Here is a 26109-nt window from a genome sequence, read left to right as displayed (position 1 = left end):
TATTAACTGCGATGGATCAATTCGGGGCAATCATGGTGGCTACGACACAATTGGAAGAAACTCGGAAGGCCATGTAGTATTTGCTTCAGCGGGTTGTAGCAATGACAAAAATGTTCTTCATATGGAGCTAAAAGCAATACTTTGTGGTCTTACAAAGAGCTACACATTATGGTCATACTCAAGTACAAGTGCAATCCGACTCTCAACTTGCAGTTCAAATCCTAATTGGAGGCTTACAAATCCCATGGGCAGCAAGAGGTATTGTGGATGATATTTTGGACATCAAGCATAGGCTACATCACTGTGTTTTCACACATCATGTTAGGGAATCTAATTTTTGTGCTGATTTTTTAGTTTGTTTCTCGAATTTCCCTGGAGAAACCCACTTATGTCTATGTAACCTTTCTCCGGATCTGGTGGCCCGACTTGTTCACTAGGATGCCAATGGGAAGCGTTACCAACGCATGTAATATTTATTTTCTATTCCTAGTTTAATACAAAGCACCTTTTCACCGGAAAAAAAAAAGAAAAAACCGACAATTTAGGTATTAAACATGCAATATAGAGTATAAGCCAACACCTCATAATGAAGAGGTCGTACGTTGGACTATCCTAAGGCATATTATTATCCCATCCGGCTTAACAAAGCACATTTGTAGTAAATAAATAAATAAATAAATAAATAAAATAAAATAAAATAAAGAAGAAGAAGAGGAAGAGTTTAGATTAAACCTAACTAAACCTGTAATTTACTCAATAAATAAATAAATCACGGGGCTCTGGTTTTTCTTCTTACCCTGCTTTCCGATTGAACTTTTAAAGCGACTTCTTCCACAGACCTCGCTCTCATCACACCTTCCTACAGTTCCTAATACAGGGTTTCCATCGTAGGAGGAAGGGGAGGAACTAGGGTTTCTCTTCAGCTATGGCCATGCAAGCTGGAATGGGTTTCTCTAAGATCCTGCTTTTCATTGGAGCAGGTAACGATCGATTTGTTTCAATCTGTTGGAAATCACATGATTTTCTTGAAGTTTCAAGGTTTTCCTTTCCTTCGACTTTGTTCCGAGTCTGAAATTTCAATATGGATTTGTGTTTGTACTTCCAGGGTATACTGGTACGATTTTATTGAACAAGGGTCGGTTGTCGGAGTTGTTGGGTGAGCTACAGGTCTGGTTTTCAGTCACTTTCTTTTCCCCGATTGTTGGTTTTATGCAGAGTGAAGTAATGCGTTTGACAGCTTATTGTGTTGTTTAATTGGAGCAGGAGCTGGTGAAAGGAGTAGAGAAATCTAGAGAATCGTCAGGTGCGGACTCGTCTGATGACATTGCTTCTCAGGTAGGCCTATGGAAAAAACCTACCCGGGTGTTAATAGTCAGGGATTCAGTTGATAAATATGAAGGGAAGGGTTTGTTTTTTGTTTTTGTTTTTGTTTTTATTATTTTTTATTTTTTTTTTAATTTTAATATTTTTAATTCATTTTATATATTATTTTCATAAGTTTGAATGCTAGCAGATTATTAGTAGTTCCAGGAAATGGGTTTTTTGGTTTAAAAAAAAATCACAAGTAAATGGACTTATTGATGATTGGAGGCTCTGAAGGTTTGGGTTCTCATACATAAGTTATAAGAGAGGATTGTTGTAGGCCTGTGAAGTTGATGTATAGTTATCATGGTATATTCGAATTGTAGGTGGGGAGGGGGGGGGGGAATGTAGTTGTAGTGTGAAAAATGATGGGACTTAACTGGCTGCAACTAACAAATAACCATGGATATTATCCACTCCTTTATTTATTTAAAATTTGTTTTTCTTTGGGGGGGGGGGGGACGCTAAATCTATTAACTCCTTATACGTTTTAGTCGATCTCTCTATCTATGATCACTAGTTTTGTGTAGTGTCATTCATGGTTTTTGCTGGCCTTGTGCTTTCTTCTTCCATTGGCAAGGGCAGGCCCTCGACTAGTTCGGCTAAGTTGGTATTTATCTAAATTATAGTAAACGAAGAGTTCCAAAGAAAATGGTTGGAAACCTCAGTATCAATGATTACAACCTCCAGGAGTTCTTAACTTAGTATTCATATCATTGTGCATCTTCACTATTAGCTGATAATCGAGTCCCCAAGAGAAGAAGTCCTGTGAAGTGGATGCCAGCTCAACTAAGAATGAGCATTACTGTAGTATTTACTTACTGATGCTATCAGGACTTCATGTAACATTTTGCCCCACCCCAAATCCAGATGGGCCTGTGGCCCACATTGTCGCCCTAATCGAGGTTTGTTTAGAACCCCATGTAAATCATTACCCATAAAATCTCTAATAAACAGAGTGGAGTGAGCAAGAATAACCTGCTAGATAGAAAAAAAGGCAGTGAAGGCACAGTTCACAACAAAGACATAATGCGTGAGTTATAAACGTAAAAGTTCATGGCATTCCTAAACACACAAACCTCTTCTCTTTCTTCCCTCTGGAACTAATGAGGTAAAAATACAGCTAAACAAAGCTTTGTTTTTCTTCTTCATGTCATATGGACAATCTGCAACGAATAGTTTTTATAAGTAAGCCATGATGTGATTTTAACCCTCAGCCCGCTGCTGGCCATGAGGTATCTAACATACCACTTAGTGGCATTTATCCTCTCATCCTATCCCAGATGGGCCATTCCTCTAGCTGGCCAGAGTATCTTGCCAGAAAGTTAGGAACTTAACCTTTCTCATCTGTCCTAGATTGGAATCCCAATGGCTCACTGGAGCATCTCATGGTTGAATGTGGAACACTAAATACATACATACCTTATCCAACTTGTGGCTTCCCTAGGTCATTCATTTCACTTATTCCATTCTTTTCCTTCAAGTATGTGTAAGCATATTTTTTTTTTCCGGGTTCAAGAGTAAAAAACGGCAGGTAGAGGGGGAAAGAACTGGATCTGCAACTAATGCGCTGTAGATTTTGTTCTTAATGGAGGAAGCAGAGTATGGTAATGATAGATTGATTCCATGTTCATAGCAGGTTTTTGGGTTTTAAACACAAAGAACCTTAACCAGCTGGACCTGAAGCACAAGGATCCATAAGGGTTTGGACTCGAAACACCAAGAATCCTCAGTCTTCAGCAAAATTGCAGAAATTGGGTGTTGTCTTTATTCTTTCTCAATGCCCAATATTCATAGGGCTTTAATTAGTTTGATTACAGGAGCCCTATTTGGATTACGGCTAGAAAATCAGAATAGAACATAGTATGGTCTCCTTTCTATGTGTGGAGTTTTTTTAAAGACTTGAAACAAAAATTCAAATGAACTTAAAACACTAAAAGATTTTTCTGCTTGACTTAAATTAGATCAGCTTGAACCAATTGAACCAAATACTGAACCATTGCCTAACTGAGATTTATAGAGCTTTAGAAAAACTAAAAAAAAGAAACTTAAATGTGGAATACTTATACTACGATTGTAAGTATTATACTGCTGGACTGCAACCTCAAGAACCCTATTTGGGCTTCTTGTAGATGTAGGTCCTCCGGCGTGCATCACTGGGAATATTTTGGAATAGAAACAATTCCAATTTGCATCTTGGTAGAACTACATAAATATATCTGATAAAAAACAGAAACTCTTCTAAAGTAATAAAACACAAGAAGCTAAAAAAGAAGAAGAAAAAAGAAAAAAATATCCCCATAAAAGGTCTAGGATGGAGGTGATTTGCATTTGAAGGAACTCTCCATGTACAGCTCATCGGCATTCAATGTGATCTCAATACAGGTGGCCATGGTACTACTGAAATTCTGGTAAATTTTTTTTCTCCAGAGTCAGATGAGACCTCGATAACAAATTCTTGGAATGATCTTCAAAAACCAGCTGGCATTGACTTTTAGCTTTCCCCAATAAGGCTAGTCGATCCGGGCATGATGTGCTTGATAGCCAAACTCCCTGCTGGCTTGATATATGCTGTTGGCAGAATTTATGGGCTTGAACAGGCAAGTTCAAGGGCATAAGTGAACCCAAAATTTGGGATAGAAACTACCCTGCTTTAGTGCAACTGAGATGATTGTCTGCATCATCCTATGATTTTATAAAATATTAAATCAGTGGGGGTGGCCTGAAGGAGCATATTATGTGAAATTGGTCTTCCTATTTCGTCTCTTACGGGTTATACTCAGAACTATCCAAGAAAGTCAATTTGTCGTTCTTGTGATCCTAAATATTATTGGAAGAGCTATGTCTAACTTTCTTGTGGTTGTTGATCTGCGATGGGATTCAATTTTACAAGTCAACTGGATCAGGGGGTTTTAATTTAGGTTATTTCAATAATCAATTATTCATGGGTGTGGTGATTTTGTAATTTCATTAGTATAAGGAGTCCTAAAAAAGAGTTTCTTGTAATGTATAGGGTTGAGTCATTGACCACTCATTGGAGTTCTATTTTGTAACTTTATTAGTATTAGGACCAAGGATCAAGATCTTGGGTTCAAGGCTGGTTTAGAGCAGTCAGAAACTGAGATATGGCCGAGATGGGTAAACTAGGGGAATTTTTGGGTTATAACTCGACATGTCATCAGCTGTCAAAACTGGTTGAAACTATGGAAACTTGTTGAAACTTGAAACTAGCTAGAACTATTGAAATTGGGTTGGTTGGAATTGGCCATAACTTGGCATTTATTGGTCGAAACAATTGAAATTTTCGATATATTGGTTGAAACTACCGAGATTTGTGAGATACTGTTCAAACTTGTTGAAACCTGTGATTTAAAAAAATAAACCATGGTTTTTTTGTCTTGGTTTATTGGGAAACTGAGATTAGTCCTAAATTATGCAAATCCAACGCCGAATTGGCCTATTTTCCTTTGAAATCAACCTAGGGTTGATAGATATGGGTATTAGGCCTTTGCTTAATAGGATTATGTGGCCATGAGCCTATTCTATGTTCCCAAAAGTTTAGTGCTGGGCTAAGTACGAAATAGTTAAAGTAGTTGCATCAATTATATATGTTCTGCCCAACGTAAGTTATGAGGGCAGAATAGTCTTTTTATTATGTTCTGTTTCAATTATGAGAGTCTAAGTCAGTTATTTTCTATCCTCCTCCTAGTTCAAACAAGTTTTTAATTCCTAATTTCAGTAGGACTTCTTATGTAAGGCTAAATAGGCCCCCCATCAATTAGATTAAGAGATTTGAATGAATGGTTAAGAAGCATCCCTTTGTGCACTTTGTGTGTTTTATTTTGGTTTTGTCAATTAGCTTGAAGACCCAAGCAGTGGGAGTTCTGGTTCTGTCAATTGGTTTGAAGATCCAAACTCTAGGAAGGTTCTGGGTGAAATCAAGCCTTGACACCTATGATGACAGGTTGAAGATAAAGAGTTTAACCTTCATTCTCCATCTGAGTCTTCCATATTCAAGGGTCCTTCCAAGTAGCTAGCAGCCTACACTCGATTTCTCTTCTCATATCACTTTTTTTTTTCTTTTCCCTTTGAATTTTTGGAGTTCCCAATACACCCGAAATTATAGGTAAGATCTACGCAGTACATCATCCTGCCAACCCTAGTTTGGGGTTGATTGTTGGGACTGTTAAAGTCTTGTCGGGGCAAATCTTTATTAATTGAAAAAGGTCGGTCAGACTGAATCATCATCAGCGATTCTAGGTCTGGTAGACTTTTTTCGGATTGTTTAGATTGCTCATCTTTGGTGTAAACACCTTGAATATATATAGTGGTCAGCAGACCAGGATATATAGTTATGACGGTTAAGTAGTCTTTTTCCTATGTTTTATTTCAATTTTTAGTCTCTAAGTCAGTCAGGTTCAATTTTCTTAGTTTTAACCAGTTTCTAAGTCTTACTGAAAGTAGGACTTTTTTATGTAAGGCTATAAATAAGCCCTCCATCGATTAGACTAGAGAAGATATTTGAATGAATGAATAACAAGCTTCCCTTCAAGCACTTAGTGTGTTTTATTTTAGTTTTGTCAATTAGTTTGAAGATCCAAGCAGTAGGAGTTCTGGTTCTGTCAATTATTTGAAGATCCAAACACTAAGAAGTTTCTAGGTGAAATCAAACCGAGACACCTGTGACTGTTTGAAGATCAGAATTCGACCTTCATTCTCCATCTGAGTATTCCGTCCTCAAGGGTGCATTCAAATATTTGGCCTACATTCCTTTCCTTTTCTCCTAGAGAACCAAAATTCAAGGTCAGATGTACGCCAATATAACCGTTAGATCTGTCCCAAACTTCAGATACATCGTCCCGCTAATCCTAATGACCTTAGATCCTAGTTTGACCCCATTTTGACCATTCCATTTCAATATATACATATACATATACATATATATACACACACATATATGTGTGTACATACGTATGTTCATGCATGCATACATACATTATTGAATTTTCATATTCCCCAAAACCCCCAAAAAAGAACCCTTATATCTCCCAACTTAGCCATCCAAATCCAACCAAACTTGGGGAATCATATCCCTACATTTCCTTCGACTTTTAACCCATTTTGATTCCAATAGACACCCAGTTTCTCATCTCAAGGAATTTGTCCCATATCTCCCATGGGATGGGCTATGTATCCTTGATATTCTAAATATCATTTAAGAACGTATGATCTTTAACCACCAAACCCTAGTTTAATTTCCCCCCCCTAAAAATCATCCCATCACAGCCCATATCGCAAATAACCCACATACCCACAAGAACAAGAGGAAACAGCCTTGTCCCAATTAAATGGGTTCAGCTACATGGATCCTTGCCTTCAAATCAGCTCTATTTGTGGCCATACTAGAAACCCCTTGTTGGTCCCATATGAGTTGGTCTCTTAAAAGATCTTTGAAGAATTGCCCCTCATTAAATTGGTGCTGCGTCATGAAATTTCGACCCATCTTGGTTAAAATTTGAACCATGATTAAGATTTACGTCCTAACATTTTTGAACGAATGAACACATTTCTTAGATATTGTAGGATTGTGCTATACAGTCACTGTTAATGTGATATTGGGATGGTTGGTCTATATAGGACGTAAACCACTTTATTTGGTTTGACAAGTTCATGTAGTAGAGGTTTAGCAGTTAGGGTGTTTTGGTACTGGTAGTGGTATTGATATTGATACAGAGGAACCATCATGGTGACTTACTCTTTCCTTACTGGTGTATTCCTATATTAGTTGCCCAGTGACTATTACTGGTTTAGTTTTAGGTTGTATCTTTATTTTTTTGTCATTTCTCTTTTTCCCTGTTCATTCCATCTGTTATAAGTTCTGTCTTGGGATTTTCTTTTTCGAATTTGATCCAAAACTCTCCAAAATCAATGATTACAAGCTGTAAAAGTTCCACATATGATTTTGGTCTCTTGGTATTTCTTCATTTGCTAGGTGCCACTTGTTTAGGTGAAGGTATTGTTTTAAAATACTGAGTATGAATTTTATGGCGCCACTCTTTAGTTTTCTATTGAAAATTGGGGAAACTTGTCTTGGTGATAAAATGCGTTTGGACAGAGGTACATTATTTTATCTCCTGTAACCGAGTATGTTGTGTTATACTGACAGTGCCAGTAGGTGTGGGTTTGCTGAAATTCTTCATTTTTAAGTCTCAATAAAGGGCTACAGAATGTTACGAAGCTTCTGCTACTTTGGGTTCCGGGGAGACTATAAAGTATGCAGCCTTACCCCAGACCATGATGCATGCAGCCTTACTCCAGGTTTATTGGGGAGCCTCTTTTTTGTGACTCAAATCCATGACCACTAGTCTATTAAATCAACATGTCAATTTTGATTATCCTACTCAAACCAATTACTTAAGGAAGTCAAAACATGATACATTTCAGGGTTTAATTAATTTCCTTTAGTGGAAACATTTTTTGGGAGGAAGGTAACAGGCAGGATGTTTGAACTCAAGATGCCTGGTGAATGTGGGCTTAGTGCACCGCAAAAATCAACAGCTGCATGGGCAGCTGATGTTAAAAACTTTGATGCACATTGGCTATTATTCAATTTTTTCCTGCTTTTCTATTTATTTTGGTAGGTGCATCGACTTGCCGAGGAGATCCGTAAAATTGCATCGCGACGCCAGATTACTGTTCTGAATGGAAATAGCAGCCAGATAGGTATCTGCTGCAATAAAATAAATTTAAATAGTTCTTAAGACCTCACAGATTTACTAATTTTCCATTATGCACCAAAAATGTAGTAAAATATTCTTCTGCTTTCTTTCCTACCACTCAAGTTACAAGATATCCACTCTTGGAAGTATATAGTAAAGATGTTATCAGATATTCTCAGCCCCTTTTTCCAGGTGGGTATGTTACTTATAGTTCAAATGAATTCTTTGTCTTACCAGGAAACATAACAGCCTTGGCAACACCTGCTGTGGCCCTAGGGGCATTAGGCTATGGATATATGTGGTGGAAGGTATTGGATTAGTCATGACAAGTTCTTAAACCTTTTCCTTAAGATGAATCATGTAACTTTGGTTTTGGATGTTCAGCGTTGTATGTTCTTTTCCATTTCCCTTGGTAATGTAAGTTAATGTTAACCTCGTAGTGTTGAGATTGTGAGCAAACAATTCAGGCTGCCCCCCCACCTTTTTTGATGGAAAAAAAACTTTCTTTTTGAATTTAGAATGCTGATTTCTTAGCATTGAACATTCTGTATAATTTGGTGTTGGTTTTCTTTATCTTATCTCTCTTCTATATCTTACTTTTTAGGGTTTGTCCTTCTCTGATTTTATGTATGTGACCAAGAGTCACATGGCAAATGCTGTTGCAAGCATGACGAATAATCTGGAGCAGCTAACCAATGTTCTTGCAGTAAGTCAAGCACATCTTATTGTTTCATTACTGCTTTGTATCCTGCATTTATCTGTAATTTTTACTTTGGTATTGTAATTTCTTATGAATTTCTGTGGCTTGTCTTTTGAACAAATTCGGAGGTCTTGGCCTCTTGGATAAAGTTTCTCATGCCACTTATATCTTCAATTACCTGAAACTGTCTCATCCATGTTAGACTTAACTGCCTCTGATGGTGATATGCCCCTGTCATGCTAGTTCATTTGCATATGATATCTCGCCCATTTTTCTGTTTATAACCAGATAAGAAGGGGATTTTTTTTTGGCAACATAAAATATCTGAACACAAAAATAGTTATTATTGTTTATTAATTATCCTGAAATTCTGTATGGTGTATATAGTCTCTTATCTACTAACCCTTTTTGTTGGGCAGGCTGCAAAGAGGCATTTGACACAACGGATTGAAAACTTGGATGGGAAACTGGATGATCAAAAGGAAATGTCAAAACTAATTAAGGGAGAGGTATTCACTTGGTGTTTTTCTTTTTTTTGGTGTTTCAACAGATTAATAGGGAAAGAAAGAGGGGGAAACAAAAGGTTTGAAGAGATCATGGGGACAGTCTGATTCCCTCTATGAAGCACTCATCCTCTGGTCACATTCGTAGCACAATCTAGATGAATTCTCACGACATAATGAGGATGTAGCATTTTTGGAATTGGTCTGCTGTCATAATTGTATTGCATCCATGAGTTTTTCCTCGGTTTTTAGTATTATTCACGTAGGATGGTTGAAATTTGTGAAACAGGTAACTGAAGTTCGTACTAATGTTGGTCAAATCAATGATACTTTGGGTTCAGTAAAGGAAATGGTTCATAGCATTGTAAGTTCTGTCCATGATTGGTTGAAATGATCTATCTGGTGTTTCTTTCCTAATTTCCCTTTTAATTGTTTGCTTGTTTTTCTTATAATTATTTTTGGTAAGCTTGTGCTAGGCCGGTTATCTCTAGTCTAAAATGTAAAAGAAATGTGTTGTGCAAATTTTCTATTTCTTACACATTTCTATCATTTCAGGACTGGAGGTTGTTAACGATGGAAGAGAAGCAGGTGAACGATGATCCATGTGGATTTTTATATTAAGTTCCACTCTTGGAATAGATAGTTTTCTTCAATTTCATGGTTGACTCTCGATTGCTGATTTATGTGTTCTGTTATAGGTTCCTTTCACTCTTTATCCATCAAATCAGTTCATCATAATCATTCTCTAAAGTTTTGCGAATGTACTGCTTTTTGTTACTATTCTGAACCTTTTTTTATAATGCTACATTGCTACCACAAATATGGCTGAACTTTTACTTCAGATCCACCACATTTAAGCTGAAGTTGGGAACCTTTCATCTCTGTATAACTGACCTTAGACCAGCTTTTGGACCACAGCTGAAACTTTGGTTTGCTGTTATTCAATTGTTTCTTAAAAATCTTGTTTCTAAACCTGTTACAGTGATTCTTGTTTCCAACTGAATTTCTGAGGAAAATGTCTCACTAGGCTTCTAGAAACCTACTGGACTCCACCATAAAACCAGAACCTTACATTTACCAAAAATAGAAGGTTGTGTATGTAAACTTTGAAACCTGAAGACTTAAGTGGCATATTCTTCTTGAGTGACCGACTTATTACAATACCTTTGGATATTTCAACAAAATTGAATCGATGCACTTGGACTAACTTGTCATGCAACTCATGGTGTGTTTAACTGGTGTGATGCATAAATAAATGGTGATTGGATTTTGTGCGTTCTAGGTGTGGACTTTATGGTTCTTGGCTTTCTGGTTATTAGGAAGATAACTCACACATTCTTGAACAGCTAGTTCTTATTTTTCTGTTTTTATTCCTGTTGAGTCTGTCCCTTTCCCCTTGTATTTTTTTTTTTGGGTTGGGGGGGGGGGTGTTGTGGGGTACAGTAAAAATTGCTTTTTTCATGTATGCTGAATAACTTCTTCATTTCAAATACGGTCCAAGGATGTTTGGGTAATGCTCTTGGAAAACAGTTCTGGCATTCTTTTGTTCTTGAAGAATGAATTTTTCAGCTTACATGCTGTTGCAGAAGAGAAACTTGATAAAATGGTCATGATGGTGAGGGTCTCTCTAGACCACCCTCACCCCTACCCTTGCTCAAAAACGCTCTCTGCCTTGCTTGCTTGCCCTGCACCCTAGCTTGAAGACTAGATTTTTTAGATTGTGGGTTCAACTGGGAAATATTTCCAAAATGGGTTTTATCAAATGCTCATTTCCAAACAAGAATGGTCACCCAGCCCAAGACCACGTGAAAATGGTTTTACACAAGAACTGTTCTCCAAGAGTGGGAACATTACCAACTGCATAATATATTCCTAAACTAGTTGTTCTGTGGTAACAGATGCGGTGTCTGATGTGGCTATTTTTCTCCCTTTTAGCTATTCTTTGCTTTTTCAATTGCTGACAGATTTGTGGGCACAGGACCATGCTAATGAATGTCTGTGGTTTCTATGCCAATTTGCTGGTTCAAAAGATCCAAAAGTGACTGAAGTTTTCAAGGTTTGAATTATAGCTTTGGCTTTTGAGTTTATCATTTGTATGTTTGTTTTGATTGGTAAAGATGACAGTTACTGTATTATTGTTGTGTGGATCCAAATATTTGAAAATATGTTGAGATTCAATGATCTTTTAAGGGTTCAAAATTGGACTTGAGCAGATCTAAGAACAGATATCATAATCTATCTTTGATTGGTAAATACTATTATTGAGACAAGGTGGCTGCTCGAGAGCTGCCCATTGGTAAAATTTGCATTTATATTGTCTTCTAATTTATTGATCAAATCATTTCTTGGACATATTCTTGCAGGCACTTCCTGAACCTCCTAGTAGGGCACGTGGTTTCATCACACAACCAGGGATTCAGGTTTCTGCAGCTTGTTTTTGTTTAGTTTTTATGTGGTGATGTCGTGTCATCATAAACAGAACCTTGTAATGAGTTTGTTTTGCTAGGGGTGGGGATCCAGTCCTGACTAGTCTATATATGTTGCTGAGGAATAAAATTAAGACATCTTAAATTGAACAGACATTGGACCAAGATGGATTGTGCTTCAGTTGAATCTGAATCATTTCCAAAAAACATGAAATAAAAAACTAATCAGTTGAATAAAATCATATCCAAGAATGTGAAATAAAAAACAAAGTATGACAAAAAAAATCAGCAACAAGTTAGGCTACAAATTTGCCTTGATTCTTCCTACTAATGTAGGTGTTTCAGAACTCAGATATGAATCACTTTCTCTCTGCTTCTTCTCCCCCCCCCCCAAAAAAAAAAAAAAAAAAAAAAAAATTAAATACGAGTGAAAAAATCGGACGGATGACCTAAAAGAGTGATGCAGATTTTGACCCGTGGACAGCCATGCTGTTGCCCATTGGCAGTTGCAAATGAAAATAACATCTTGTACCACACATAATCTGCAACTATGCATGATATGTGGGTGCCACTCTCCATTGTAAAAGAGGTATCCAAGTTAAAATTTTACGTACCATATGGTGCGTGCATGGATGATGATGTATCAGACTAATGTCATGCAGCTTGCATGCTTTGTTGTCTCTGAAAAAACTAAAATGCACTGGCACTACAACCTGTGACTGTATTAATGTGATCCTCTTGTTAATCTCCTACAGGGTCTGAAGCAAATTATGGATAGCATTCCAACAGACGATACCAATAAAGCCAATGCTGGCATGCAATCTGGATTTGATAGATTGGATGGCAACACAAGAAGTGTGATCAGGTATCAAGCCGGACTTTTTCTTTTACTATTGGTACATCTGCTGCATATTTTGGTTGTGCCACTGGATTGCCTTAGGCTATAATAATTCCTTCTGTTTTTTTTTTTTTTTTTGGTTGGGGGTGGGGGTTGGATAAGCTGTTGTAGGGGTCATGCTTGACTCATTGGTCAAGTGCTCACTTGCTGAATGCTTGATTGCGGGTTCCAAGTACTGGAAACAGGATGAGGCTGCGTACATTTGATTATCCCAGACCCTGCTAAACATGGGAGCCTTGTGCACTGGGTACAGTTTTAGAGTTTTCTGGGTACTTAAGACCAGTTTTTCTTTATCTCATAATTTGAGATATTCTGCACTGATGTGGTTGTCTTATTGCATTGGGAGTTTCATTGGTCAGGTCTCCCACTCCCTTCCCCAAAACAAAACCCAAACCACAACACCACCACCTCCACCCCAAAATAAATAAATAAAAGCCTCGCAGTTTCTCCTCTCCAGAAAGGGAAAAAACTTAAGAAAACCTCAACCCCTGGTCCCCTGCAACCACACTCAAAAATCAACAAAGGCCATATCTACTGCACAAGGCTCCAACATTTAGTAGATTTCGAGGCTCAAACATCTTAACCCCTATTTTCATAGAGCCTGCTTCCTTCAGTTGAACATTCAGCTGGTGAGAAATACATCACTGTGCCAAGAAAAAGCTAGTCAATAGGAAAACCTTGAAAAATCCGAAACTCTGGCCTCCGATCCTCTTTTAATAACTATAATTGTGATTGTGTTGCCATGATGCAAGTTAATCCTTTCTCACTAGCAATTAATCTGTTATTCAACTGATGATCATTCTCTATCACCACCTTTGGCATCCTCTCACTTGTATTATGGTTTTTACGTGCAGGACTGTTTCGATAGGATTCGAAAATTTGTTATGAGAGTTTGGCTGTGCAATTATTGAGTATACATATTGAGAAAAGATGATTCGTAAAAAGCGGCCCTGAGTTTATTGAATTGAATAATTGCACCTGAGTTGGTATGACCAGTCTTGGGTGAGTACAGCTTATCAGATATTTATGCACTTGATGCAAGGGAAATTTCGTTTTGTTTGACCAATCAAATTGGTGGTTGAAAAGCCTTTATTGTACAGGGATCTTTATCATCAATGCTTTTACAAATTTACTACTTCTAGATGTAAATATGTGAGCTGTAACTACTTATCTTGTTGATACGAGAGGTTTAAGTGCACCTAGAATCACTTATACGAGGTGCCTTTTTTCTAAGGATCCTTGAGGTCTCTGTTAGGGTACTTCTGAAGCGCTTGAGGTGAATAGCTTGGAACTGTCACTGCCCTGTCATTTCCCTACTTTTCTTTTGTGATCAGAGGGTCAAGAGATTATATTGGTAGGGGGTTGGATATTTGTGGGCACGGATGGACTTCTAGAGCCCTGCTTAAATTGGGTTAAAGAAATTGCAAAGCCATCTGTTTTATCTTGAACCTGGACAAACCCAACAAGCATTTCATTAATACAATACATGGTGTTTTAACTCATGGTTTTGATTACCAAAAAAAAAAAACTCATGGTTCTTGAAGTTAATTATTTGAGCTGATTTAGTGTTGGTACCTCTGTTGAGTTCTGGTTTTGTTGCCACCTTTGAAATGACTCTCAGATTGGCGGATCACCTAACTTGAATCAGGTAGAGAGAAGCGTGGGAGATAATTGAAGAGGATGCATATGCGAAACTCTAAATTTTTTATATTGATATTGGCTCCATCAGTAATTTACCCTGATAGAGGATATATCAGGGTAAGGTTTGTTGTTTCTCTAATGCTTTTTCACGGTATACCTCTAAGTTCTGATAAATTGAATAGGGATTTTTTATTGGCAGCCATTTAGGGTCGTAGGGGTGAAACCCTAGTCTCCTCTTTTAAGTGGGATAATTGCTGGTAATACTCTTTCAACAAAGTGCAATATTACTTATTACCCATTATTACTTATTCGATTGATAAATTTAAATTTTGAAATTCAGATGACCATTTGGCTCATAAAGGCATGTCATGACTAAATTTTCCACTCATTAATGTGGTGAAGGGAGAATATATCTAACATTTGGGTTTTCCCTCTACCCATTTTCTACCTACACGGCTACACCTTACCTGCTGAAAAACACCAGCCACCACCGCCGGCCCCTTGCCCACCACCGTCCCCTGCTGTAAATATTTCAAAGCGAGAATCGGTCATGCTTGGTTTTCCTTTCAGAAGGCTCTCAGAATCAGCTCTCAGAGCCTTTCCTTCCTCGCCTTTTTAGGAAAGGATCTATTATTCATGTGGGTTGTCACCAAAATCAGCTCTCAGAAGTCAGAACCTCCTAAGTATAGTAATCTCAATACCACCACTAATCAGACTCTGTTCTTACATTATAAAACAAAATCCACAGGTTCTTAGGACTCATGACAAAACCCTGGATCCTAAGATCGAATTACTAAGTAAGATTGGGGGTTGTTGGTTCTGCACGATTTAACTTTTTGTTCGATCTTTGCTGAAGTTATTTTCCCAAAAGGAAGACATTCATCCAGGCACTGGAAACCATGTTTAACTGAAATCTAAAATATATTAATCTAAAATCTGCATTACGTTAGCTCTTAATCATTAAACCAGAGGAGGTTTGCGGCTGGGATCAATGAGATCCAAAACCTTCATGCTGAAGCGAGAGAGCTGATCAAATCCATCATTTCTACTCGTCAGTTTCGATTTACAGAAGGATGACGGAGGAACATCTGAAAACTGGCAGACATGACCACCCAGTTGAGCCTTTGACAAATCCATCCTCATAGCCCAATATGTTTTGGATTTCAGTTCAGCTAATGATTCTTGGAGATAAGAAACGCTTGACATATAGTTGTCTTTGCATGTGTTCAAGCACTTGTTTGATGCCTCGTCTTTTGCTGTCTTAAGGAGATTCTCAGCATACAAACAATTGCTAGTTGCCTTCTTGATCGCAATGTCGACGAAAATATTAAGAATGCCAGGAAGAGTGGACTTCAATTCGTTGTGAGGATCTGATTGAAGCAGCGATACACAGAGCTGGTAGTTGTCTGTGCTCTTACATGTTTGGAGAATCAGGTCGTGATCACTCTTCAATGCTGATGCAGAAACTTCAGGTAAACAGAATGAAAGAGTCAGGAGAGTGAAAAGAGAGAAGAGAGAAAACCTCTTCTGCTGAAGCCATGGATGGGTTGGTGAGAAATGATAGAATGTTGAGCTCAATTTATTAGAGCTTTTTGTTCCTTTTCCGGTAAGAACTAAATGAGGCAACAAAATAAATGGAAGGAAAATCTTAATAATTTATTCATGTAAATCTTTTTTGTATACCGTATTATATATTATTTCCCGAAGGATTTGGGTAAGAAACGTTTTTCCGTTTTTTTCGTAAACAATGTGTGAAATGGAGTTGAGATTCTCCACCATGTATTCTTCTTTTCTTTATCATACATTAGAGGGGCATTTTATAAAAAGAAAATTTCCATAGACAAGCTCAGTAGCTAGCTGTCTGTCGGTGGTGCGAGATGTAGAAAAATCTTGAGTGAGATAGAGAGAAGAATAATTTGAGAAAGCGAGAATAAATACCTGATAATTGTGGAGAAGATTTAGGAAAACTTCAATGTCTACTAATTACTCTAATGTTTTATCATTTATGAAATTTTTGGGAGAAAAACAGGAAATAAAATACAAGATTCAGGAGAAAATAAATAAAATGAAAATATGAGAGAATAAATAGAGAGAAATTCATGGATCTTGAATTTAATTTATAATTAAAATGTACCCTTTTACTCCTTAAAACTAGGGTTTAATGGTAACCATCATATCCGCGGGGCTCTATGTACCTCATATCATGGGCATCATCAGAGGGGGGCTCTTTGGCTCTTTGAACCTCCTATCATGAGTAACAATCTATCATTCTTACCAAAAACACCCTATTGTGTACAAAAATCATATATTGTATTTTCTTGTAGATACTAATATTTTAATGTCAAAAAAAATATTATAATATCTTTACTTTTATGATAAATAAATAATACATACAACACAATGATATAAAGAAATTATTCTCATCTTGTCCTAATTTGTTTATCTTTGTTATATATATTTTTTTAGTTATGCTTTTTTTTATTTTTTTTGGATACAAAGGAGCTTTTATTATTTTAGTTATGCTTTAGTTTATAAAAGTTATGCTAAATTACAGAGTAAATTATACATACATGCCGTGATTTGCAAACATTTTACATCGCCTAATTTTGTTTTTCTTGTCCAAACATTCCCTAATTTACTCTAGTTCTTAAGAAACCAATAATGTGTATGAGTACACACCATGCACAAACATGTACCCCTCTCACCAAGTCCAAAGACAAATTCCCACCATTTTACGTATTATAATGCAGTACAATTTTGTTGCAGAAAATGAGTGCTAAGCAAATTTCATAAAACGAGAATGAATTAAAACATATGATTTTAGATCCCCGAGCAGTATCAACCATTTCCATCTCTCCACATCATGTAATTACAGCGGTTTCGAATACAATTATGGCCTTCAGGTGAAAGCGATGCTTTCTCCACCATAACGTTTCCATCAGTATCAATTCTATATGATATGTCTAGTCCTTCCAACGTTAGATGATAAGTTATATCACTAGAAAGAAATTGTCTGCCCTCACTATTAGAAACTTCGTCTCCTTCCAAATCTGAGGAACAGCATTCTATAACGTTGTGAGGTCGATTACGCTGTGAGACTGATCGTATATCCCATGAAAGTACCTGCTTGATCAAGCTCTGGAACTCATCTGGCGATGCATAGAGTGATGCATTCACCTGAAAGGGAGGGGGAAAAAATAAAATAAGTTAAAGACCAAGCTTATGAGATGGCATCCATGATGTGGTGCTGTTGCACAGCTGCCAAATAAGCAAACCCATCATGGTAACATGAATAAAAGATGATAGTCCCTCCAAAAGGAATTTTATTTGTCCTAAAATGAAAATGGGAGGCTAACATTCTTTGATGAACAAGGAAAGAGAGAAAGGTACATCAGATAAGAAGGGTCAGTATATCTGGGATTTGTACTAATCAGATTGTAAGTGCCTCAATCATATGCTTTGACTGCTTTCTTTGAAGACCTAGTCTAGATTCCTCAGTGATGTAGTAGACCTTCAATGGCTGAACAAGCTTGACCCACACTGCAAATCTAGATAATAATAATTGGTTCCAAACTGGGTTTTTAGTTCCACAGGGGTATCCGGAGTCTATTGTATATTTCTTACAGAGATATCTTGTAATTTGAATTTAACTTTATTATATTGGATGAGTTATCTCTACTAGCAGGTCAAGAGTCTGATGGAGTTCAAGCTGGTTTTAAATTTCCTTTCAGTTGCAGATTGTGATTAGGAGCAGGTCATGGACTAGCTGCTTCAACGATTCTTAGAGTCGAATAATTAAGCATTGAGTGGTGTACTGGATTTTGGCCTTTTCTCATGATTGAAAACTGATGCCTGTCTGTACCAGATTTGGTTGACCATTCTGATCTCTCTTCTTCTGTAGCCTCATTGTTCCCTTAAAAATACATGAGCTCACTGCAACAACCTACACCTCAGACTTACTTACAACCCACACAATATGAAGAGTGGAAAACAAGGAACAATGTAAAAGCTAGGACAGACAAACCAATACACACTGAAAAATATTCTCTACTTACGGTGCAGAAGGAATTTATCAAAATCATGACCCTGAAACAGTCTCTAATTTTAGATTATCTCAGAACAATCTTCCCACTTCCTGTTTAAATCTCACTACACGACTTCAAGCACTCCAGACATGGATTTTGTCACAAGCCTTTTTTGTGGTCACCCAGGAAGAGGGATACTTTAATCCCTTACCACCCAAACTCCCATCAAGATTTGTAAGAATAAGGATAGACTTCATGATCTATAGGTTGATTCATCAAGAAAACTAGTTCCAATCAGTTGAACATACCCTGTCCTAATAGTGTGTCCATAAATTCTCAACACTCATCACGGAGTACAGTTAAGATTATATATTAACTGATTAGTACTGACATCCTTAGAAAATTCTAGAAACCATTGTACCGTCGAATTTTCAATATTAATGAATAAAGAGAATTGTAAAAAACAAGGACTTCTAAGTTCAAAAACAGACGAACTGATAGATGGGATGATTAATGCAAACAAAAACTTACAGCTGTCACCCAACAATCGGCAAGAGAGGAAGAGAATTCCTGGGAGAAGTTAATAGATGCAACGGCTAGCAATTTGTCCTCCTGAATAGATTAGACAAGCAACACAATACAAGAAATAATTTATAAAAATGTTTATCAAACTTTATGCAACTTTCTAACCTCACACACACAAAGAGAGTAGGAGATGAATTTAGCATACCATGTCGAAATCCAATTAATAATATTTCCTTCCAGAATTCATGCATCTATGACATCAGGAGAGCAAAACCATCCTTTTTTTTTTTTTTGGTAATAAAGAGTAGAGTAAAGCAATCTAAAGTGAATTTGTGGATGTTGATCATATTGGCAGGTACATATGTGGGAGCAGTTGTTCAACCTGCTTAACCCAGAATGATGCAGGAGCAGATTATATTAGTTTTATACAATTTAAATTTTACAAACAGCAAATAATTAGCTGAAACCTGCTTTCATGCTAAATGCACAGGGGAACTCAAAGGACCATGGCAGGAGGTGCAAAAGCAGGATATGCGAATCTACCAAAAAATATTATGTCAGGATACTTGCCCTTGTGATCAAGTTTCTCTTTCAAAAGCATAATGAGTATGACGACAAAATAGAGGAATGTACAGAAAGAGTACCCATGCAAACAGACAAACCTTTGAAATTCCCGTTGAAAAGAAAAAAGACCGCCGGAGACATCACTAAACCAACAGATACCTCTTGCAAAGAAGAATTCCTAGAGAATTTCCCAGAACCCCCGTCCAACCTATCCGACTGATATAATAAAGAAATCACTCTCTATGTGGTCGAATAGTGACCAGCCCTATTTGTATGCATCCAGACGATGGGCACGTTCCAAGATCTCCTGCAACGAGAACCTAACACATCGTTTAGAGTGGCAAACAAGATTTGACCCATTCTCGTGAATGCACTTCAAGAGATTGTCAAGGCAGCAAGTCAATGTTTAGAACTTCAGAGGTGAAATATTCACTACCATGTGATGATTAGTGGACAACCCCCCCCCCCCCTCCTCCCAAATAAAAGTAAATAATATATAAATAAATAAATAATTAAAGGGGTATCACAAGAAACAAGGATCACACATGGAAAATAGATAAAAGGCACCCAACAAGATGCTAAGTACTTCAAAGCAGTGAGCCAACTCCCAACAGAAAAGTCAACAACAATAAAAATTTTATTTCGGTAGATCGATACATAGCATAGGAAAAGATATTAAGGTTCAAGAAAAGAATGAAGTCAAGTGCCCCAATTGGTAACACCAGACACAAGCATGAGTTTGCTACTTTTAACTAGTCACTCTCATGACTCAAGTTGCCGAATATAAACTGTATGCAACCAAATAGCAAGTAGTTACACCAGACAACGGTTGGTAGACCATAATTGTAGCCCCGAGGTCAGGGCATCGCAACAGTCTCTCAGCAAATTGCGTAGGAAAAATGCCTCCCCCCCCCCAAAAGACTCTGGAAGCCTTTGGCACCAGGTTCACCCATTTTAGTATCAAGTTTGCATAGGTACTAAAAATCTGGTCTAAAGATTAGGGATGATGCAACCACAAAAGGAAGCATATTGGCAATAACCATCTTCAAACAACACTAAGGTGTATATAAAACTCAAATCAGTTTTGCCAGTCTGAACAGAGAGCTTGTGGATAAAACCGTCCTCACTGAAGTGATAAATTTCCAAAATATGAGTCACTCTCCAAAAAGCAGAACAAAATTTTGATACAGTACTACGATAAAAACTATACATGTTTTCTACATACAGAGAAACTGCACCAAGTGGAAACCTATAAGAAAGAGAGAATTACCATTACCCACTTAGGCACCGTTGCTTTCGGGATCTTTGTCCAATATGGTAAATAAGGTTTGACATCAAGTACAGGCTGTTGATTAAAACAGTTATAACAATTAAGGAACCTCTTTGAGGCTACAATAACAAGCAAGGGACAAAACACACATGGATATTTCTATGCCTGGATCACATAAGCAATATAGGAAACTTACCGTGCCATCAACCAGGTCCACACCGTAAAGAAGAACCATACGTCCTTGTACTGCCTCCACCTAGAATGCCAAAGGATGAAACCCATTTAGATAGATGAATATATGTATTTATATCATACTACTAAATAGAAGTATGATATCCTTTTTCGTGGAAAAATTCACTCCCAAAATCAACTTTTTCATTTATACGAATTTATGATAGCTAGCTCGCTCACTCTCATGATGTTTCGAAATGACCAGAATTTGTTGATATTCTTTTGTTTTGACAATGGGTGCAATGAATCCAGAGCAATACTTAGGTCTCACCAAGTTCCTGTCAAATCACAGTTTGAGAGAAAATTCATCCATGGTTTGGAACCCTCGGTATAAAAGTCAAGGTTTTGAACAAAATGGGTTTAAATTTTAGTCATGTTGACTGGATTTTCAAACGGAAGGACATCAAAGCAAGGTAACCATCTTCTTAAAACATCCCCTGCACCTAGAAATGCTGATACACAAGCTTACAGAGCTAGTTAACAATTTTAGAGTCAAGGATGGGCACTATAGAGAAGTCCCCCTGCTCCTTCCAGCCCAGTCCCTCTCCTCCGTCTGAAAAGAAATAAAAATAAAAAAACCACTAGCTCTGGAAAAGTTAGCAGAGTGCCCAACCTGCACTCCAGTACTAACTATATTATGTTGAGTAGGCTAAGGCTCTACGAAGGGGTAAAACGAGAGACTACAAGAAAGCTGCACCAATTGTCCTCGTACATCAGCTAGCGGCTTTATCAGTAAAGCTAAAGCAGATATGAAGCTCAAATTAAGCCATGGAACTGGTATTTGAGTTATTTCAGGCAGAATGAAACTCATGACTTAAGTTGTCCATGAAGAAGTTGAACCTGTCCTCTTTTCAGGGATGGACCCTGCTAAAAATCCTACAATGACATTGCTGAACAAGCGTCATAGCCATAGGAAGTGTATTTGTTTGGAGTATCATACTACACAGAAGGGTAAAACTTTCCTTCCTTTCAGGGTTAAATTATGCCATAAAAGATGTTTATTCCTCACATGAGATCCAAGATTCCATGAGAAATGAAGTAAAGATTAGCAACGGCTTTTAACTTTTCACCATAACAAGTTACAGTGCAATTATGATACTTCAATGCCCCTCACGCTATAAGCCAGAAAGTAGATATTCAAAATACATTTTGTGGGGCATACAAGATTTATATTATATTCATGCATAATTCAGACTTACTTTGGCAACTGTAAGCCCAATAGGGCATAGTCGATGTGGAGATCTAGTAGCAAAGACTCCCATTTTGCAACCTTTAAGTCTTGGTACTCTAACCTGTTCATTTTAAAACACTTCCAGCCACCAGTTGATAGGAATCTCATGAACATAAGAAACAAATAGTAAATGAATGTAACCTATATAAATAACAATAGTAGAGTATCATAGACATACCTTTGCCTTGAACTTTGATTGAGCTGGTTGCTTCCATAACTTTTCCAGGTCTGTATTTAAATGAAAAACATAAAGAATCCAACAATGAGAATACTCTCCAAGACCTTCAAGGGCAGCTGGAGGAACCCGGCCAGAATCAAATATTAAACATGCTCTAGCAAGAGGTACAAGCAGAGGTTGTCTTGGCGTCCCATTTCTGTAGAAATGAAAGTGATAGATAATGTGACATATAGCGTAATGCAACTATACAAGTACCTTGGTCAAACACTGGGCATTACATGCCATGCAAACATAAACGGATTGATATACACGAGAGTAGGTAGTATTTGGAACCTAAGTAACCTAATAGAATCAAAGATAAAGAGCACATATAATTTAATTTTCTTTGCCTCGAACTAAAATCAAGCTGCTACTAAATAGGTCCAATATCCACAGCAAGAAGTATCTGCAAATAATATAGCTGATCAAAAAATTTCTCCAGTCAATGCTCTCCCTCTCTCTCAAACTTGAAAATATTCATTTAGATACTTCTTCAAATCAGACATGTGGTATCCCATTTTTTCACCAATTTCATGGACAAGTTTATCACCGTCCAAAAAGATTTGGAAAAAAATTGGCCTCCATTTAGATACTTCTTCAAATCAGACATGTGGTATCTCATTTTTTTCACCAATTTCATGGACAAGTTTCTCACTGTCCAAAAAGATTTGGAAAAAAATTGGCCGTCAGAAGTTCCATAACAAAATCTTGGCCTAATAACACCTTGCTTGGCTAAATTACAAACACAGTTATTAGCAGACAGAAACTTCCAGTGAAACAAGATCATATTAGAAGCTAATGGATAATTTATCTAAATACATTAATCTCAAGGAGCACCCAGGGAAATTAGCTCAATCTCGCACCACAATGCCAGCTCATAACCTACTCCAAAGACATTGGGGATGCAAGCCCACAGGAACAGCAGCTCAGTCTTGTTATTTCTTTTTAACCTATAGATCGACAACACAAATCATAGTGGTCACAGCACCTAGGTGGTGCAGGGCCTTGGAAACTGGAAAGAGGGCAAAAGATCAAGTCAATGCCAAGAGGGAGTCAGCCTAGTTAACCAAGGTGCCTGGACATTAGGTAATGCCTTGAGAACTCTTGAATACAGACCAAGAAGGAACTCCCCACATAAGATGTAAATTATTCCAATAATTGTCAGACCAGGTAAAATAAGAAGCACAGTTAATGTTCAGCTTCAAAAAAACCTTAGGAGGCATGGTGGACATCAATGCTGGTCTTTCTGCTCTGACAGTGGAAAAAATTACAGGCCCCCAATCCCTATTATTGTGCATCATTTGTCTCTTCATGCCATTGTGAGGCTAGGTTCCCAGTGGTTTTCCAATAATACTTCAATGAGTGGTGAAGAAGAGGAACAGAAGATTATTCAAAGGCTGCCCTTATGGGAAGAAGCTGTAATGAAAAGGTTTTGCAGTAATGATGGCCTTGTACATGTTAGCACTCAACAATCAACATTACTGACTACAAGCTTAATCACCCAGGACCATATCTGCCCACTAAGTAAAGCATGTGAGACGCCTACAGTTGCCTAATTCACATTCACTACCATTTACTTGGTCATCCAACGATTACCACTGAACAATAAGCATGCATTTTCAGACAGGCTGTTACCAATTTTATCAATGCATGCTGAAATAGATGTGCGTCTAAGCTCTCCACATATGTATTTTTCCACTATAAATTCTATGCGTATATGTTCAACAGTATAACTAATTAATAGTTTAAAAACCAAATCTCATCCCCCCCCCCCCCCCAAAAAAAAAAAAGGAACAAATAAATAAAGAATATCAATTGTTATCAGGGAAGGCAATTACCTTGTGGTAAAGCATGACTGAACGACAGCAATGGGTGTCATGGGATAAGACACTAGCTCCAACTCGTCAGAACTACGTTTTGTGACCTGTGTCAATGCTTCCCTCAAAGCCTACAGGGAACATTTCCGACCAACAATATGAACTCGTCTAGATTAAAATAACCAATGAAAATACAAAGATGAATGAAACGGACTTTCAGGTAGGAAGAGAGTACCTTCTGAGACCTAACCCTACCTTGCCTCTCAGAAGCACATTTCTCTAAGGAGGCCCTGAGAGAGGTCTCAAGTTCACGAACCTTGGACCTCAAACCCCTCGACTTTCTCCTGAAAATGAGAACTTCCACACGAGCAAACGAAGTCAAATTCTTCCAATACAGTAAATGAAACGGATATAAGAGAGATTCCTCTGATCAGCGGAGGCAGACAAGTACCTGAAACAGCTACTGAAGCAGAAACCGTCGCAACGACTAACGCGATGGACGCCCTTAGCCACTTCGCATTTTCGGAGGCAGCCATGGCCACGAGGTGCTTCTCAACACCACGCTAGCCTCAGTGTCTTGCTGCTCTGCGCCGCAATAGATTGCGGACTCAGGTAGAAATCGACAATAGATCGGCCGCTAGAGATCGAAATCGATCTGGCATCGTGCCGGATCCGAATCAACAAGAGCCGCTTCGACCCGAGGTAAAGAGCCAAGAAGGACAACGGTCACCAAAGGCTAAAGAGGTTTATAGAAGGCATTTTATGATCCAAGGAAGGGAACAGTTCCTTGTGAAGCTTATGATCATGCTCTTATTCCTGCTGTCTTTTTTTTTTTTTTCCTTAGGAAAGTGTAGAAGCTAAAGCAGTGCAGCCGCTGCCTGCTGCCGCTGCCAGGATACTGCCACGTGTAAAAATATATATCTAACGGTTAAAATCAAACAAGTGGATATCATTGTGAATACAAAATATTTAAATTACATTTAAGACCTTTTATTTTTCAAATTTTCACTTTTAAATCCACGATTCGATTCTTAAGCCTTCGTAGTCATGGCCACCACTCCTGACTTTGATCTGTAGATTATATTGTTTAGAACAGATAACAGCTGCTTGGATTTGTGATTCATGAGTAGATGTGAGAATAAAGAGAGGTTTTGGGTTCTTATACAAAAGGAATCTAAGGTTCTGTATATTGGAGTTCAAGATAGAAAAGAAGAGAAGGGTGAGTTTTGAGGGGAATAGACAATTTCATAAATCGATTGAGAAAAATAATCTGTAACACATTTTAGGAATTTCTCATAAGTTGAACCTAAGGTAGCTGAAGAAACTAAAAACATGAGAACCAAGAAGAAGAAGAGGAGGATACGGATAACAAGGAACCCATTTTTGCGGCTTGGTTGTTTAGATGATGGCTAGCTCATCGATCAAGTCACTTGCATTATATGGAAAGATTCACTTGTGTTCTTCTATTTTCCTTTTCCCCTTTTCTTCTTGCTCGGTGAGGTTGCAAAAAATAACAACAAAAACCCGCATTTTGGAGCCCGTTGCCTGCCTACTATAATTTCAACATCGCAATCCACCTGGAGAGTCAAATCTGAAAGTGAAAAACACAGCTACTACAATGAGCGGTGTGGGTGCAACATGTTGAATCAAGCAAGATGTTTTGAGGGTTTGATATCGCGATGGATTATCTCTAGAACAACATAAGAATGGAAATACTCAATCCCTCTTCTGCGTCTAGGCTACTTTGATTATTGCGGGCCATCAATGCGAGGAGAGTAGTGGAAGGCGTGGATGTGATCTTGGTGAGTTTCATTGACCAAGAAAATGACATTCGAAAAATCGGGGACAAACCCTAGATGCCTCTCAAGAACCCATATCGTTCCCTTCAACGAATGGAATTGTGGGTTTAAAAATGTAAATTTAAAAAATTAAAAGATGTTAAGTGTAATTTAAATATTGTGTATTTATACCCATATCTTA

General features: G+C 37.7%; 3 protein-coding genes across 3 annotated transcripts; 1 reads left to right on the top strand and 2 right to left on the bottom strand.

The window, feature by feature from the left end:
* Positions 1-773: 773 nt before the first annotated feature.
* LOC149010136 (uncharacterized) lies at positions 774-14306 on the top strand. Its single transcript, XM_089161191.1, has 13 exons — positions 774-980; positions 1106-1167; positions 1264-1335; positions 8004-8085; positions 8319-8389; positions 8686-8787; positions 9201-9290; positions 9574-9648; positions 9840-9872; positions 11263-11340; positions 11648-11704; positions 12466-12575; positions 13463-14306. The coding sequence occupies exons 1-13, from the start codon at positions 926-928 to the stop codon at positions 13494-13496; spliced, it is 921 nt and encodes a 306-aa protein (XP_089017317.1). The 5' UTR covers positions 774-925; the 3' UTR covers positions 13497-14306.
* Positions 14307-15209: 903 nt separating this feature from the next.
* On the bottom strand, positions 15210-16941 carry LOC149010135 (putative invertase inhibitor). Its single transcript, XM_089162404.1, has 2 exons — positions 16929-16941; positions 15210-15715 (listed from the first exon to the last, which is right to left on the bottom strand). The coding sequence occupies exons 1-2, from the start codon at positions 16939-16941 to the stop codon at positions 15210-15212; spliced, it is 519 nt and encodes a 172-aa protein (XP_089018530.1).
* LOC149010134 (uncharacterized) lies at positions 16702-24879 on the bottom strand. Its single transcript, XM_089161968.1, has 9 exons — positions 24581-24879; positions 24365-24486; positions 24151-24260; positions 22274-22469; positions 22064-22156; positions 20830-20889; positions 20634-20708; positions 18806-18886; positions 16702-17426 (listed from the first exon to the last, which is right to left on the bottom strand). Exons 1-9 carry the CDS (start codon positions 24663-24665, stop codon positions 17088-17090), a joined length of 1161 nt encoding a protein of 386 aa, XP_089018094.1. The 5' UTR covers positions 24666-24879; the 3' UTR covers positions 16702-17087.
* Positions 24880-26109: the final 1230 nt, after the last annotated feature.

The sequence above is a fragment of the Hakea prostrata genome, chromosome 7 (genome assembly GCF_041222555.1).
Source record: "Hakea prostrata isolate BN-2017 chromosome 7, UWA_Hpros_2, whole genome shotgun sequence".
In the NCBI taxonomy this organism is placed as follows: Eukaryota; Viridiplantae; Streptophyta; class Magnoliopsida; order Proteales; family Proteaceae; genus Hakea; species Hakea prostrata.
The sequence above is the reverse complement of the archived record's forward strand: the minus strand, read 5'-3'. Positions and strand labels throughout refer to the sequence as shown.

Coding starts and splice junctions, on each gene's coding strand:
- LOC149010136 (XM_089161191.1), top strand. CDS start 926: ATGGCCATGCAAGCTGGAATGGGTTTCTCTAAGATCCTGCTTTTCATT. Junction 981..1,105: donor CCTGCTTTTCATTGGAGCAG/GTAACGATCGAT, acceptor TTGTACTTCCAG/GGTATACTGGTACGATTTTA. Junction 1,336..8,003: donor CTGATGACATTGCTTCTCAG/GTAGGCCTATGG, acceptor TTATTTTGGTAG/GTGCATCGACTTGCCGAGGA.
- LOC149010134 (XM_089161968.1), bottom strand. CDS start 24,665: ATGGCTGCCTCCGAAAATGCGAAGTGGCTAAGGGCGTCCATCGCGTTA. Junction 22,157..22,273: donor AATCAAAGTTCAAGGCAAAG/GTATGTCTATGA, acceptor TAAAATGAACAG/GTTAGAGTACCAAGACTTAA. Junction 17,427..18,805: donor CCGATTGTTGGGTGACAGCT/GTAAGTTTTTGT, acceptor CCTCCCTTTCAG/GTGAATGCATCACTCTATGC.